This window comes from Heptranchias perlo, chromosome 8 (assembly GCF_035084215.1).
Source record: "Heptranchias perlo isolate sHepPer1 chromosome 8, sHepPer1.hap1, whole genome shotgun sequence".
NCBI classification, from domain to species: domain Eukaryota; kingdom Metazoa; phylum Chordata; class Chondrichthyes; order Hexanchiformes; family Hexanchidae; genus Heptranchias; species Heptranchias perlo.
This window is the reverse complement of record NC_090332.1, coordinates 37,610,934-37,625,665: the sequence shown is the minus strand read 5'-3', so window position 1 is coordinate 37,625,665 and position 14,732 is coordinate 37,610,934. Positions and strand designations below refer to the sequence as shown.

General features: G+C 44.1%; 1 protein-coding gene across 10 annotated transcripts in view; it reads left to right on the top strand.

Annotated features, from left to right (window-relative positions):
- Positions 1–14,732, top strand: part of nrxn1a (neurexin 1a) — a 1,536,646-nt gene that overhangs the window by 844,262 nt on the left and 677,652 nt on the right. For all 10 annotated transcript variants that reach the window (XM_067988977.1, XM_067988981.1, XM_067988978.1 and 7 more), the window contains one exon: positions 12,670–13,051. In XM_067988977.1, coding sequence (XP_067845078.1) covers positions 12,670–13,051 — 382 coding nt within the window. The remainder of the gene's footprint in view (positions 1–12,669; positions 13,052–14,732) is intronic.

The following is a 14,732-nucleotide window of genomic DNA, read 5'->3' as shown; positions in this document are numbered from 1 at the left end:
GTAGTCGTGCAACTACACATACACCCACTCTAGGGTGACCCAATGGGTGGCATAAAGGGTGTTCATGGAGAACCTCATAAAAGGGAATTATTGCACAAGCCAGTCAAGAATGGCCAAGGCGTGGCAGTAGTGGTGACAATATAATATGTAATGTGAGTTGATCAGAGATCAAATATAAGTAAAAACCATGACAAACCCTCAAACGCCCTTGTGCATCCCCTTCATGCTCACGACACATTTGCCTTAGGCTTCCTACTACACGTACGTGATGCATGCCCTGTGGCTGTAGCACAGGTAGTGGCAGGTTGGGTGAGGCTGACTGTGAAAGAGATGCATGAGAGGGTGAGTGTGAGATGGAGCCATGAGATTGTATGAGGATTGGGTTGAGTGGTAGTGGTGGGATGAGTACTGGCGAGTTGAGTAAGTGCAGGTAAGATGAGGATGAGCTTTGAGTGGGTGTGAGGGGTGATGTGATAGAGTAGTGTTGGCAGTGCAGAAGGAGATGTGGGATGCGGGCGGGGATGTGGCAGACGGAGTGTAGGGGAATGAGTAAGTGTACTCACTTTAGCTGACCTACTTAGGTCATTGAAGTGCCTCCTGCACTGTATGCAGGTGCGTGATATGTTGGTGGTGCTGGTGACCTCCTCTGCCACCTCGAGCCAGGCCTTCATGGTGGCAGAGGGAGGCCACTTTCTCCCGTCCGCCGGGGGGATGATCTCTGTCCTCCCCCTCCTCCTCACCCCATCCAGTAGGACCTGGAGTGAGGCATCATTAGACCTGGGAGCAGCCTTCCCCCTGGGCTGCTCCATGCTATAATTTTTCCTATTTTCTGCAGCATCAGTCAGTGGAGGACTGTCCCTTTAAATAGGGCTCCTCCAGCTGACAGCCTATGATGCGGGTGTGCAGTCCGCCTGCTGCGCAGCTTTCCGGCATGAAACCCGGAAGCCAAGGTATGTGGCTTCAATTTACTTACGATCGCGTGGGGAACCCACCTATTTTACTGGGCGGGTTACCCACGCGCCCAGTCGACCCCCCCGCTGCCAATCCGCCTCCCTCCTAATATCAGGCCCAGAGTGTCTTGTGGCCATATTTGCTGATGGTAACAAAGATAGCTGGAAAAGCAAGTTGTGATGAGGACACAAAGTGTCTGCAAAGGGATATTGACAGGTTAAGCGAACGGGCAAAAATTTGGCAGATGGAATATAATGTGGGAAAATGTGAAGTCATCCACTTTGGGAGGAAAAATAAAAAAGCAAAATATTATTTGAATGGAGAAATACTACAAAATGCTGCGGTACAGAGGGATCTGGGTGTCCTCGTACATGAAACACAAAAAGTCAACATGCAGGTGCAGCAGGTAATCCGGAAGACAAATGGAATATTGGCCTTTATTTCTAGGGGGATGGAGTATAAAAGCAGGGAAGTCATGCTGCAACTGTACAGGGTGCTGGTGAGACCACGCCTGGAGTACTGTGTACAGTTCTGGTGCCCTTATTTAAGAAAGGACATACTTGCATTGGAGGCAGTTCAGAGAAGGTTCACTAGGTTGATTCCGGGTATGGGAAGGGTTGTCTTATGAGGAAAGATTGAACAGGTTGGGTCTGTACTCATTGGAGTTTAGAAGAATGAGAGGAGACCTTATTGAAACATGCAAGATTCTGAGGGGACTCGATAGGGTAGATGCTGAGAGGATGTTACCCCTCATGGGGGAATCTAAAACTAGGGGGCATAGTCTCAGAATGAGGGGTTGCCCGTTTAAGACAGAAATGAGGAGGAATTTCTTCTCCCAGAGGGTCGTGAATCTTTGGAATTCTTTACCCCAAAAAGCTGTGGCGGCTGAGTCATTGAATACATTCAAGGCTGAGTTAGACAAATTTTTGATCAGCAAGGGAGTCAAAGGATATGGGGAAAGGGCGGGAAAGTGGAGTTGAGGTAAAAATCAGATCAGCCACGATCTCATTAAATGGCGGAGCAGGCTCGAGGGGCAAATGGTACTCCTGTTCCTATCTCTTCTGGTCCTCCAGGTGGCACGAGTAATACTCCTGGCTGGCTTGCTAGCACAGTCACCGAGGAGTCTTGGAGGGCTAGGAGGTCTGAATTGGTAAAGTTCTGTGTTCTTCTCCTTCTGCCCTGCTGCCTTATCTGACAGCTTGGTACGACTGTTCCTCATGTAGGCATAATTCTTGTGAAGTATAATGAGAAGATTGAGGAGATAAGCACTGAAATTATCTGAGAGTCAAATGAGTGAGCCAAGCACTGTTCGTTCCTTACCTTGTTGTATTCCAGTCTGATACTGAAGTGTGCAGCTTACACTCTCTTTTTAAAGGCCATTCTGCAGTCTCCACACATTCTAGCTTGTTACACCAATTTGCACTGGGTTTATGCCAGTGATTACTCAAATGGTTATGCAAATTTGCTTACCCAGGAAACTCTCCAGTGTGCATATCTTTTTCTCATTGATGTAACAGTAGAGCAACTCACTGCAAGGAAATTTACCCCCACGCAGTCCAAATCATTGTTTTCCAGTGAATGTAAATGACATCATACATCATACGCATCCATAATAGGTCTGGTTTCACTTTTATTAATATTTTTAAAAATAACTAGAAATAATCATTCAGTCATATTGGGGGTAGCAAAGCAACTCTAAAAGATTTCTCTTAATTTGTAATCTAGTGCATCTGTTGCCAATTTAGCAACCCTGCATTTTGCTGTTACTTAACAGTTTACCTCCATATTTTTTGCCACTCCTTAAATCATCATCTGGAAGAGTGGTGAAATGTTCAATTAAATGTTGTTGTCCTTTTGCTATTTTTTGACTAACCTTTTTATTCCTTTTTTCAAATAATTCTGTAACCAGTTTTTGGTGCCTGACAAAGGACAATCATTTCTGTTATACCTATGTACAGATAATGGGTAGAAATTTGTTCTGGTTGTGCCTATTTTCTGGATGAAAAACAAGGACAAAAATGACCAATTTCACTGACCAATGCCCTCCGCCCCAAGGACGCCTGAAAAACATCCGATGCCATATTGGCTTCGGATGATTTTCAGGTGTCTGATCTTCAACGGATGTTAGGCCCCTTGCAGACGTAAATGAGAGGCCTAAAGCCTGTTTAAGGACCTCTCAGCAAAATTTGTCAGCACTAAGCGCAACAGGTGCCGGGCACAGGTTTTGGTGGGATTGCTGCGGCCTAACAAGTGGCCACCACCAAAAAGTCAGTTATTTTTAACTTGCCTTCCTGTCGAACCGGGAAGAGCAGAAGTGCTCCTTCTGGCTCCACAGTACTGCTAAGGGCCGTTGCAGTCCTGCAATTATCCCCCTCTTGTTCTTCTTCACCTCCCTCCCAGGACTTAGCTGCCAGTGAGCTAACGGGCAAGCTGCCTCTGGTGATGCGACAGGCTCAGTTATTACAATGAGGGTTGTGTCCCAATTTCGGACATGCTTGGGGCCTCCTTGTTCGTGGGCTTGTCTGAAAACGGCCCATAACAAATTTCTATCACAGTGTGTCGGGGATATGTTGGATACAGCATTTATGTAACGTATGGACCGAGGAACACACTTTGTTGTTTGTATATAATTCAGTTGAGTCTGGCTGACAGATAAGAATTTTATCCAAAAATTTCCCAATGTGTTTCCACTGTATATATCTACCATATAAGTTACTTGTGCATCATTTTAAATGTAAATATGACAAAATTAAAGATACAAAAAAAAAACTCATTGACTTGAAAGAAGTTAATTAGCCCAGAATTTGCTGGAGTGGGGCATCTCGTGGCGTGCCCTGTTAGATAGACTTTTTTCCCTCACCCTTCAGTTCGAAATTTTTTAGTCCTGCAAATTGCTGGAAGTGTGAGCTGGTAACGGGGCCTTGGTGAACGATGGGACCAAAAGTCTCTCTCCTTAACCAATGAGATTTAAGGAAAGAAAAAGAATCAGAGGAACGACGGAGAAGGAAATAGGGTGAATTAAAGTCAAATTAGGTACACGGAGGGAAAGAAAGATTGGATTAAGCGAGAGAGAGAAAAAAGAGACCGAATTGAAAAGTAAGAAAAACATTTTTTTAAATCTCTAAAATCAATTTCCTACATGCAGGAATGAGACTCCACAGTTTCAGTTGTTCCCTTTCTGGGCCAGTGAGGTTGATTGGCATTGCAGGAACATAAGTCTTGTCATTAATAAGGTTCTTATACTGTTAAGTACCAGCCCTAACGTTCTGCGGCGTGTTTAATTCGTATTTATTATGCAGATGTAGCAATTTCTTGAAACTCATGTGGAGGTTGAGGGCGAGCTCCTGTTTTTGTGAGGCTAATTTTGGAGCGGCGCAAATCGTCCAGCAATTTGTGGCAGTTTGCACCTAAAGGGGTATCTCTTCCTCACCACAAATCACTGGACGATTTACACATTAATAGCGGCGTGCGCGTTAATCTCTCCGTTATTTTCCCAGCAAATTCTGGGCCAATAAATCAGCAGCTACATTTGCAAAATAACTAACCCTTAAAATGCCAATCACAACATTTTTGTGACAGCTGTCTAGTGTTACTATTAACTGAAAAGTGGAAGCATTGACAAGCAAGACTAATGCCAGTCCGCAGCAAGGTCTGAATGTTGTTGCTGTGTTCTTCGTAGTTTCTACTTTAAAGACAGAATTTAAATGGAAATTCGAGCGGTGATCTTCTGACTTTGCACTCTCAGCAAGGCGCCTTGCCCACCGGGAATGCATACCAGAAATTTGGGTTCACACTGTGCATGATTTTCCAACTATTTAAATTAATGGTTGGAAATTCATGCACATCATGCTCCCGATTTTCCGATATGTGCTTTTGGTCAATGAGCTCCTGATGAGAGTGTGAAGTTATAAAATTACTCCTTCTGTGTTTTGCCTATCTGTACTCTATAAGTGTGTCAAGTAGATTTTCTTCTATTATCGGAAAAACACCCCAATTTTAATTTGTTTATATGTTACCATTAGTTTTGATTACAGATAGACATTCATGAACAGATGAACAAACACATTGGGCTCGATTTTCAAAGGGCGGTGGGATGGCAGTGGGGCATCAATGGGTGTGTGGCAAAGCCGAGTAATAAAAACTTCCAACGCGATCGCGACTTAATTGGTGCCCCTTAACCTCGTTCCCGGGTTTGCCGTCCGAAAGCTGTGTAGCGGACGGACTGCGCACCCACATGACAGGCTGTCAGCTGGAGCGTCTGGATTTAAAGGGCCATTGCACCAATGGATTTTGCTGGAGCAAAGAGCAAGAAGACCCAATGGAGCAGCACAGGGCAAGGCTTATCTAAGATTCAGCGATGTGTCACTTCAGCTGCTACTAGCCGGGGTGAGGAGGAGGAGGGAACTATTTTACCTGGCCGATAGGAGGAAGTGCCCTGCCTCTGCCACCAAGATGGCCTGGCTCGAGGTTGCAGAAGAGGTCACCAGCAGAAGCAACTTCTGCTGCGCTTGGGTCCAGTGCAGGAAGTGTTTCAATGACCTAACTAGGTCAGAAAAAGTGAGTACACTTATGGATTCTCCTGCATTCCATATTCCACATCACCAACACCACCACCCCCCCCAACTCATTCTGCACTGCTAAGAATACTCCATCACATCACTCCTCACACCCATTTAAGGCTATCCTCAACTTACCTTCACTTCCTGAACACTTCCTCACCTCCCCATTTGTGTACCCACCACGACCACTCACCCCAATCCAGAGCCAATGTGATGGCTCTGACTGATAGTCACCCTCTGATGCAACTCTTTCACGGTCAGCCTCACCCAATGCAATGCATTCATCGGCTGACCACTTCACCATCTCTCATTAACACGTCTGTTCTTTCTCCCCTTCCAGGAGAAGAGAGCGCAAAATGCATGCGAGAGGGCGAGGACTGGAGGGGGGCCGCAACAAATAGTGGTCCTCACAGAGGTGGAGGAGGAGGCCCTGCAGATCAGCCGCACCCTCGAGTGCCTGTCTGTCGGGAATGCCAACACTGGCACCTCACAAACGTCTGCTGACACAACTGTAACATTCATCACGCACATGAATTGATGTTAACAGTGATTGGCATGTTGAACACCTCAGTATGCTCGTCGCAACATGACACATCTGTGATGATGCTCAGCATTGCCTTCTGTTCTCTGACAGGATGTTCAACGACTGCAGTGACGGGAGAGGGCAATTCCTCAGAGGAGCTCCCGGCCTCTGAGGGCGCACCATCACATCTTAGTGAGCCATCCACCAGCGCAGATACTCTCACCTCGGTGCGTCCTAGTAGTCAGTTAGTTGGGTTAGCATCTGGTGAGTCACCACACACAAGTGAGCACAAGCAGACACTAGTGGCAGAGGCAGCTGCGGAGAGTCTGCCTTGGTGGCTGCACTCCTCTCCAGGCTCTGCTCAGCTGGACGCAGATGCTGAACTCAGGGGCCGTCCTTTAACAGGAGAATGATCGAGGGACAGCAGCACATTTGTGAGGTACTGGAACAGGTGCCACGCACACTCTCCACAATAGCGCAGAGAATGGAGGAATCCAACTCCTGAATTAGTGCAATGGTGGCACAAGTACATGAGGGAATCGCTGAGATAATTTCACAGGGAAGTGAGGGAATCTCTGAGGTAGTGTCACAGGGACGTGAGTAACGGTCTGCAATAGTGTCGCAGGCAACTGCTGAAATGTCTGAGGTAGTGTCGCAGACAACTGCGGAAATGTCTGAGATAGTGTCACAGGTAAATAATGCTGGAATGTCTGTGATGGAGAGAAAGCTAGCCTCCGTTGAACTTCAAGCACGGCTCACAAATGAGTCCATTCAGGCCCTGACAATGGCTGTTCAGACTCATGGTGAACAACATTCCGCTGCCTTAAACATGCAGACAGAAACTTTACAACTGGGCTTCCAAAGCATCATACATGTCCTCCAAACTGTTCTCCAGCAGGGTGGTAGGAGTGAAGTGGGCCTGGTCCAGAAGAGGGATGATGGCGAAAGGGGATATGGAAGTGGGGACGCCACTCAAAGCACTCCCACGTCTCACCCATTGCCCCCCTCTCAAACAGTACCCACAATGCTGCCTCCTCTCCAGGTGGCTGAGTCTGCCCCTGCACAGGTGCAGGTGGAACAATTTTTGGAGGGGCCCTCACAGGCACCAAAACCCAGAAGGCGTAGGCCGAAAGCATCTAAGCAGTTCGGCCATGGACATGAGCAACCTGCACTACCTCTGCTGCAGCCGTAGGGGATGCACCACGTAGAAGCAGTAGGAAGAGAAAGGCTAGGATTTTGTGATCACGAAGGGTATGCACAAGGGTGTCTGACAGAATGTCATATTTTTCATTTATATTTGTTTTTTGTTAAAGTCACATTAAATGTTATCATTCTCACCACTACTGCCACTTCTTGCCCATTCTTGACTGGCTTTTGTGATGGCACCCTTTCATGAGGTTCACCATGAACGGCGACACTTGATGCCACCCAGTGGGTCACTTTACTGTGGGTGTATGTGTAGTTGCAGGACCGGTTTGTGCGGGGGGTGGGGGGGTGGTGGTTGCTGGTGTTGGCGCTGGTCTTTCCAGGTGGTGTGAGGACTAGACTCTTCTCACTTTCAGATCTTACGAGAATCGTTCACAAAATCAGTGACTCCCTGGTCTTACGAGCAGCCAAGTGAGCTGCTGCCATGTCCGTGGGTTCGTTCTCTTCGTCCTCCTCCTCCTCCTCCTACTCCTCAATGTTGATTGCAGATGTGGATGCTGGATGAGGGCATGGGGCCTCATCAACCAGTAACCCTCTCTGTTGCGCCATTTTGAGCAGGACACTATAATGCGACCCACTCTCGCTGTATGTATTGAAGTGCTCCCCCAGAATGATTGAGGCACCGAAATCACATCTTCAGCAATCCTATTGCATGTTCATTTATAGACATGGTGGCGATGTGGCTGTCGTTGTATCGGCACTGTTGCTTGCTGATGGGGTTCCTCAGAGATGTCATGAGCCATGTGTGCAGGGTGTAACCCTTGTCCCCGAAGAGCCAGCACTTAAGGGCGTTCGGTGCGTGGAAGAGGCCCAGGATGTTGGATTCCCTCAGAATGAAGGAATCATGGCAGCTGCCAGGAAATCTGGCGCACACGTGAATAAATCTTTTGCAGTGGTCACAAACGAACTGAGTGTTGATGAAGTGATACCCCTTTCTGTTGATGAACAGTCCTGGCTCGTGTGGAAGTGCTCGGATTGCTATATGCGTGCAATCAATTGCACCGTGTACATGTAGGAAGCCAGCCACAGAGTGGAAACTCACCGTCCTCTCCATCTGGCTGAGATTGTCCAGGGGAAGTTGATGTATTGCAAGGCCCTGCGAAACAAACCGTTGGTGACCTGCCTTATGCACTTGTGTGAAGATGGCTGCTGCCCAGCGATGTCATCAGTGGCACCCTGGAATGATCCAGAGGTGAAGAAGTTGAGGGCAGTGGTTACTTTACCAGCGACAGGTAATGAGATGCCGCCAAGCCCAGCCGGGAACAACTCGGCATTAAGGAGGCTGCAGATGTCTGCGATCACCTGGCGACTCACTCTCAGCCTCCGTATGCACTGCTCCTCAGAGAGGTCCAGGAAGCCGAGCCTCGGTCTGTAGACCCTCTGACGAGGGTAGTGCCTCCTGTGGCGTCGCTCCCTCTGTTGTTGCCCTCTATGCTCTTGTGCAGGTCCCTGTGGCGCAGCACTGTGTTGTGGAGCTACAAATTGTGGAAGTGCATGCCGTGCCTGGCGAGGATGGTGATATTGCTCATCCTTGGATGTTTGGTGAACGCAGCCATCGCGCTCCCCCATCCTGATGGTGTCAGTTTGATTGGTAAGTATCTGTAAACAGAACAATTCTGAGTGGAAACCAAGAATTCTCAGTCTAAACACAAAGATCTCCCAGCCAAAAGTTTGTCTGAGAGAACTGAGTGCCCTGCTGCAATAACTCACCTTTTCTCCCCATCTGTCAAGCAGGCATTTAAAAGTCCAAATGGCGGCCGGCTGAAACACGACTCATTCCCCTTGGCTGAAACACGCTGAAGCAGCGTTGAAATTGCTTGCCTTCATACCTAATTGTATTTTTGGATTTTTAAACTAGGTTAACTCATTGAATTGATGTTTTAAATATCGTCTTGCTGGCTTTAATTGCCGGCGGGACTTCTGAGTTTGGGATCGGCACGCGCACCCAGATGACTCTGGGTTGTGCGTGTTCTTAGGTGTGTTGGAGCAGGGATTTCTGTGCGCTCCTGGAAAATGCGATTTTCTTCGCCGCCCCCTTCCCTCAGCCCCCAACGCACCCGCACTTCCGTTTTAATGTCGAGTCCATTGCAGTGATGATTTTTCTCAGGCCATTTGCCTTTCTTACATTTGACTCATTATCTTCTACTTTTCCATTTTTTTCCTATTTCTCTATTTATGATTTTTATTATTTATTCCTCCATCTACATGCTTTTATTACTCCCCCCACCCCCCATTTCCCTTGAGATTAACCATGTGCTGCCTTGTATTCTCAAGCCAAGGGGGAGTCTTGAGACTACGCTTGGGTCTGATACCATGTAAGCAGCCATTAGGAGGTGGACAAGAATGGTCCAGCTTGATTCATCCGCAGATTTTCTTAGGCAGTAAAGGAAAGAAAATAAGAGGGCAAATCAAACTATACCATTTTCTCCTTTGATTATCTGTAAACACTACAGTATCTTTTTAATGACATTAAGGCTACCTGAAAATCAATATTACAGTTAAGTGAGCTGAAATGACTTCCAGCAGGGCCTTCATAATGCCTTGAATCAAATTGGTCATAAAAAATGATAAAATACAGTTTATACCTCAATTTTATTATAAATTGGATGAGTAAGTTTTAAAATGTTCTAGTGCAGGCTAAAGAAGTGTCTCAGAACAGATAAAAACCTTAACAAATGTCTAGTGCAACATTTTTTATTGGTTACACTTCCCCAAATTGCTCAAGTCATCATTGCTTTTGTACCTAGTAGAACTCCTTGAAGGTTAGGTGGAGGTGACTGAGAAAGTAACAGTAAACAAAAGCAGAGTTTGGGTAAATTCTTCTCTAATAGATGGGAATAAATTTTGTTTAGAGTGGCGTTAGCAATACTACCTGCCCTTTTCTTCTTAATTCTTCCTACTTTAGCTACTTTATGATAAATTGACCAGCTTAATGCCTATCTCATACCACTGAAAGTAACAAATAATAACCTCTGTGACCATGGTGCTTTGTTCCTTCTCGGCTTCCACAACCTGCACACAGCGTTCAAAACAGTCAACCTTACCATCCTCTTCTAATGCCTCGCCTCCATCATCCACATTAATGGGACAGCTGTCACACAGTTCCATTTCTACCTATAACCAGTATAGCCAGCACATCTCCGGTAATGATTTATCTTCCCTCCCCTGCACCATGATCGCTGGAGTCCCCCAAGAGTCCATTCTCGGCTGTCTCCTCTTCCTCATACATGCTGCCCCCTCTGTAACGTCAACCACAAGCAGGTGATCAGCTTCTACATTTATGCCAATGACACATCGCTCCTCCTCTCCACCAGCTTCATCAACCCCTTCAGGCCGCCTGTCCGACGTCCAGTTTTAGTTGAGTCATAACTTCCTCCAGCTCACCTTAAGAACGATCTAAGCCATCAACTTTGGCCCCGACTAAAACGCCAATTTTTTTTTTCACAAGTATCATTCTCCTCCCTGACCAAGGTCTCAGGCTAAAGCCAGACTATTTGCAAGCTTGACATCCTGTACAACCCTCAACTTAGTTTCAAACCCATCACAAAGGCTGCTTACTTTCTCCTCCATAACATTGCTTGCCTCCACCCTGCCTCAGTCTTTCCTTCATTACTGAACCCAGACTAAGGAGTGAATGCCTCATCTCTCCTGGCTGACAATTGAGTTTCAATAGTCTTAATCTATTGCACAAAAGTCATGGTGGTAATTTTGACTGTTGAAATCAAAGGAAATGAAAATCAGGAGAGATGTATAGAGGGCGGCTGAATCGATATTTCACGTTTTACACTATCATCCAAAGTCAGAATTACCCTCCATGAGTCCATACCCCAAAACAGCACATATATAGGCTAAAAAATGGAGACAATCATAGAAATCCAGTACAGGGTGTTCTTCTGAGACTGTAATTAAAGCAATTCTTGGGGTGGAGAATACAAAGCTTTTGCCTGTATTTGGGAGTGCTTGATCCACACACTGGGGCTAAAAGTGGCATCTTTTACATTTAGGAACATAAAAACCATCACTTAAAAAAACAAGCATCCCATTTGGAATGAATTTGGTCAAAGATACATCAGCATTTGTAGTGGATATATTAATAGTTTTACATTACTATTCAAGGAAAGAAGGAATCTTATTAAAAATGCTTACAGTCATTGCTCAAGTTACAGAAGATCCTGCAGGTACCAACAAGGTTAAATTGATTTTTATTGTTCACCAAAGTTCACCCAGGATCCAGGGACTGATACTACCAATTCTTTCTCACTTCTACTGAAACCATTTTGACAGTTGTGAGATCAATTAGCCCAGCAGTTAGTGTGTTCTCAAGCACAAACCTTACAACTTTGATCCCGATTGACAACTAAGGGTTGGGTCTGGCACGCTGCCACACTCTGAAGCATTAAAGTGCCATTTGCCACTGGCAAAATACGCAGTTCTCTTTAACAGTATATCTACACTGTGTCTCATTAAATCAATCTCAATATTTTCCAACATAAAACAGGAACATATTTTAAAAATAAAGATATTTTGAGATGGTAGCCTGTGTGAAGATATATTTTAGTTTGAGGTTGATGTCATATTTGTGCAATTTTAAATGATAACGATTCAAACACCTCTAGTTTGTTTTATCATGTATCCTGTACAAAAATCTATACTTTATACCCAAACGTGTTTTCTTCAGGATAAATCATAACAGAATTATTGCTGATGAGTGGAAATCTATATTTCACTTAGGTCTATTAGTTGCTTTCCATTTACAGACAGTAATTATTAGCAGTTAGTTTAATGGAATGCAATAGAGGTTTTTCAATACAATTAAAATATACTGCAAAAAATAAGTGAAAAACAAAATGTAGCCACAATGAGATATTTTATTGTGCTCCTCTGCTAACAGGAATATTCGAGTAAACATTAGATGCTGGTGAATGATCAAACACTTGCACTTATGTATTATATAATGGTAGAAAAGAAGGTATATTCTTATGTTATGGAACAATGCTAGAAATGGTTTCTTCACATTCTGTCACAGTTAACTACAAAAGTTTGTAAATAACACCATCTGCTGGATGCTGTAATAGTTTGCATGAAAAAGAATTTACAAGTCCTGGATTATGTTGGGAAAACTGAAAAAAATCTTGGTGTTCTGCATTGTGTAGGAATATGAATGTTACTATTATTACATAATTTTCTAGAAGACTGGAGCCTTTTGTAGGAAAATTATTGGACATATATAGATGTAGATGTATCACTCTAGCCTATGAATGGGAATTGATGGGGGCATATGCTCGAGCAATAGGAGAATAGATATTAAACAGTAAATGGTGTTCAACACTTTTATTGACATGTATTGTAATTAATTCCTTTCTACTTTTAGAAATAATACATTTATATATATATATATATATTTTATTGTTGTTTCTTTTTTTATTTTAGATCAAATGACAGGAGATCACACTCGTCTGGAGTTCCACAATATTGAATCAGGCATAGTGACAGAGAGGCGATACATGTCAAATGTCCCTTCAAATTTCGTCGGCCATTTACAGAGCCTAATGTTCAATGGCATGCCCTACATTGACTTGTGCAAAAATGGCGATATTGACTACTGCGAGCTCAATGCTAGATTTGGTTTAAAAAACATCATTGCTGATCCTGTGACCTTTAAGACAAAATCTAGCTATGTTGCATTGTCCACGTTGCAAGCCTACACCTCCATGCATCTGTTTTTCCAGTTCAAGACCACATCAGCTGATGGCCTGATACTCTTCAACAGTGGAGATGGCAATGACTTCATTGTGATTGAACTTGTTAAAGGGTATGGTTCAAACAAATGTGCAAAATCTGGAGTTGAGCTTACCATGTTATATTTTTGGAAACTATGCTTACATTGTCATTTTAGTTATAACTATAATTATGTTATAGTTATAACTATAATTTGTAAAAAAAAATTACAATTATATTAGGAAAAAGAGGGTGGTCAAGAGCACTGTGGGCCCCTTAAAAACTGATAATGGTCATATTGTAAATGAAAATAAGGAAATGGCAGACATGTTAAATAATTATTTTGCATCAGTATTTACAGTAGAGGAAGAGGATAGCATGTCGGACACTCCAAGGGAACAACTAATTTTGAATCAGGGACGGGGACTCACCATAATTAACGTAAGCAAATTAACGGTAATGAAGAAAATAACGGCACTAAAGAGGGACAAATCCCCAGGACCAGATGGCTTCCATCCCAAGGTTTTAAAGGCAGTAGGTGAGAACATTGCAGATGCCCTAACTATAATCTCACAAAGTTCTCTCGATTCAGGAACTGCTCCTTTAATTGGAAAATTGCACATGTCACTCCCCTACTTAAGAAAGGTGACAGAGGGAAACCAGGGAATTATAGACCAGTTAGCCTAACATCTGTCATTGGGAAATTACTAGAGTCTATAATTAAGGATAGAGTAACTGAACACCTTGGAAATTTTCAGCTGATCAGAGAGAACCAGAATAGATTTGTAAAGGGTAGGTCATGCCTGACGAACCTGATTGAATTTTTTGAAGAGGTGACTAAATTAGTGAACAGGGGAATGTCTATGGATGTTGTTTACATGGAATTCCAGAAGGCAATCATTAAATTCCCTCATAAGAGACTGTTAGTTAAAGTTGAAGCTCACGGAATTGAGGGCAGAATATTGACCTGGTTTGGAAATTGGCTGAGCGGCAGGAGACAAAGAGTAGGGATATTGGGCAGGTATTCAAATTGGCAGGATGTGACTAGTGATGTTCTACAGAGATCTGTGTTGGGGCCTGAACTATTCACTGTATTTATTAACGACTTAGATGACAGGATAGAGAGCCACATATCCAAGTTTGCTGACGACACAAAGATAGGCAGCATTGTAAGCAGTGTAGATGGAAGCATAAAATTACAGAGAGATATTAATAGATTAAGTAAATGGGCAAAACTGTGGCAAATGGATTTCATTGTAGGCAATATGAGGTAATCCACTTTGGACCTAAAAAGGATAGATCAGAGTACTTTCTAAATGGTGAAATACTCAAAACAGTGGAGATCCAAAGAGACTTAGGGCTCCATGTGCATGGATCATTAAAATGTCATGGACAGGTACAGAAAATAATCAAAAAGGCTAATGGAATGCTGACCATTATATCTAGAGGACTAGAATACAAGAGGGTAGAAGTTATGCTACAGCTATACAAAGCCTTGGTTAGGCCACACCTAGAGTACTTTGTTCAGTTCTGGGCACTGCACCTTAGGAAGGATATATTGGCCTTGGAGGGAGCGCAGCGTAGATTTACTAGAATGATACCTAGACTCCAAGGGTTAAATTACGAGGCGAGATTACACAAACTAGGGTTGTAGTCCCTGGAATTTAGAAGATTAAAGGGTGATTTGATCGAAGTTTTCAAGATATTAAGGGGAACTGATAGGGTATATAGAGAGAAACTATTTCCGTTGGTTGGGGAGTCTAGGACTAGGGGAC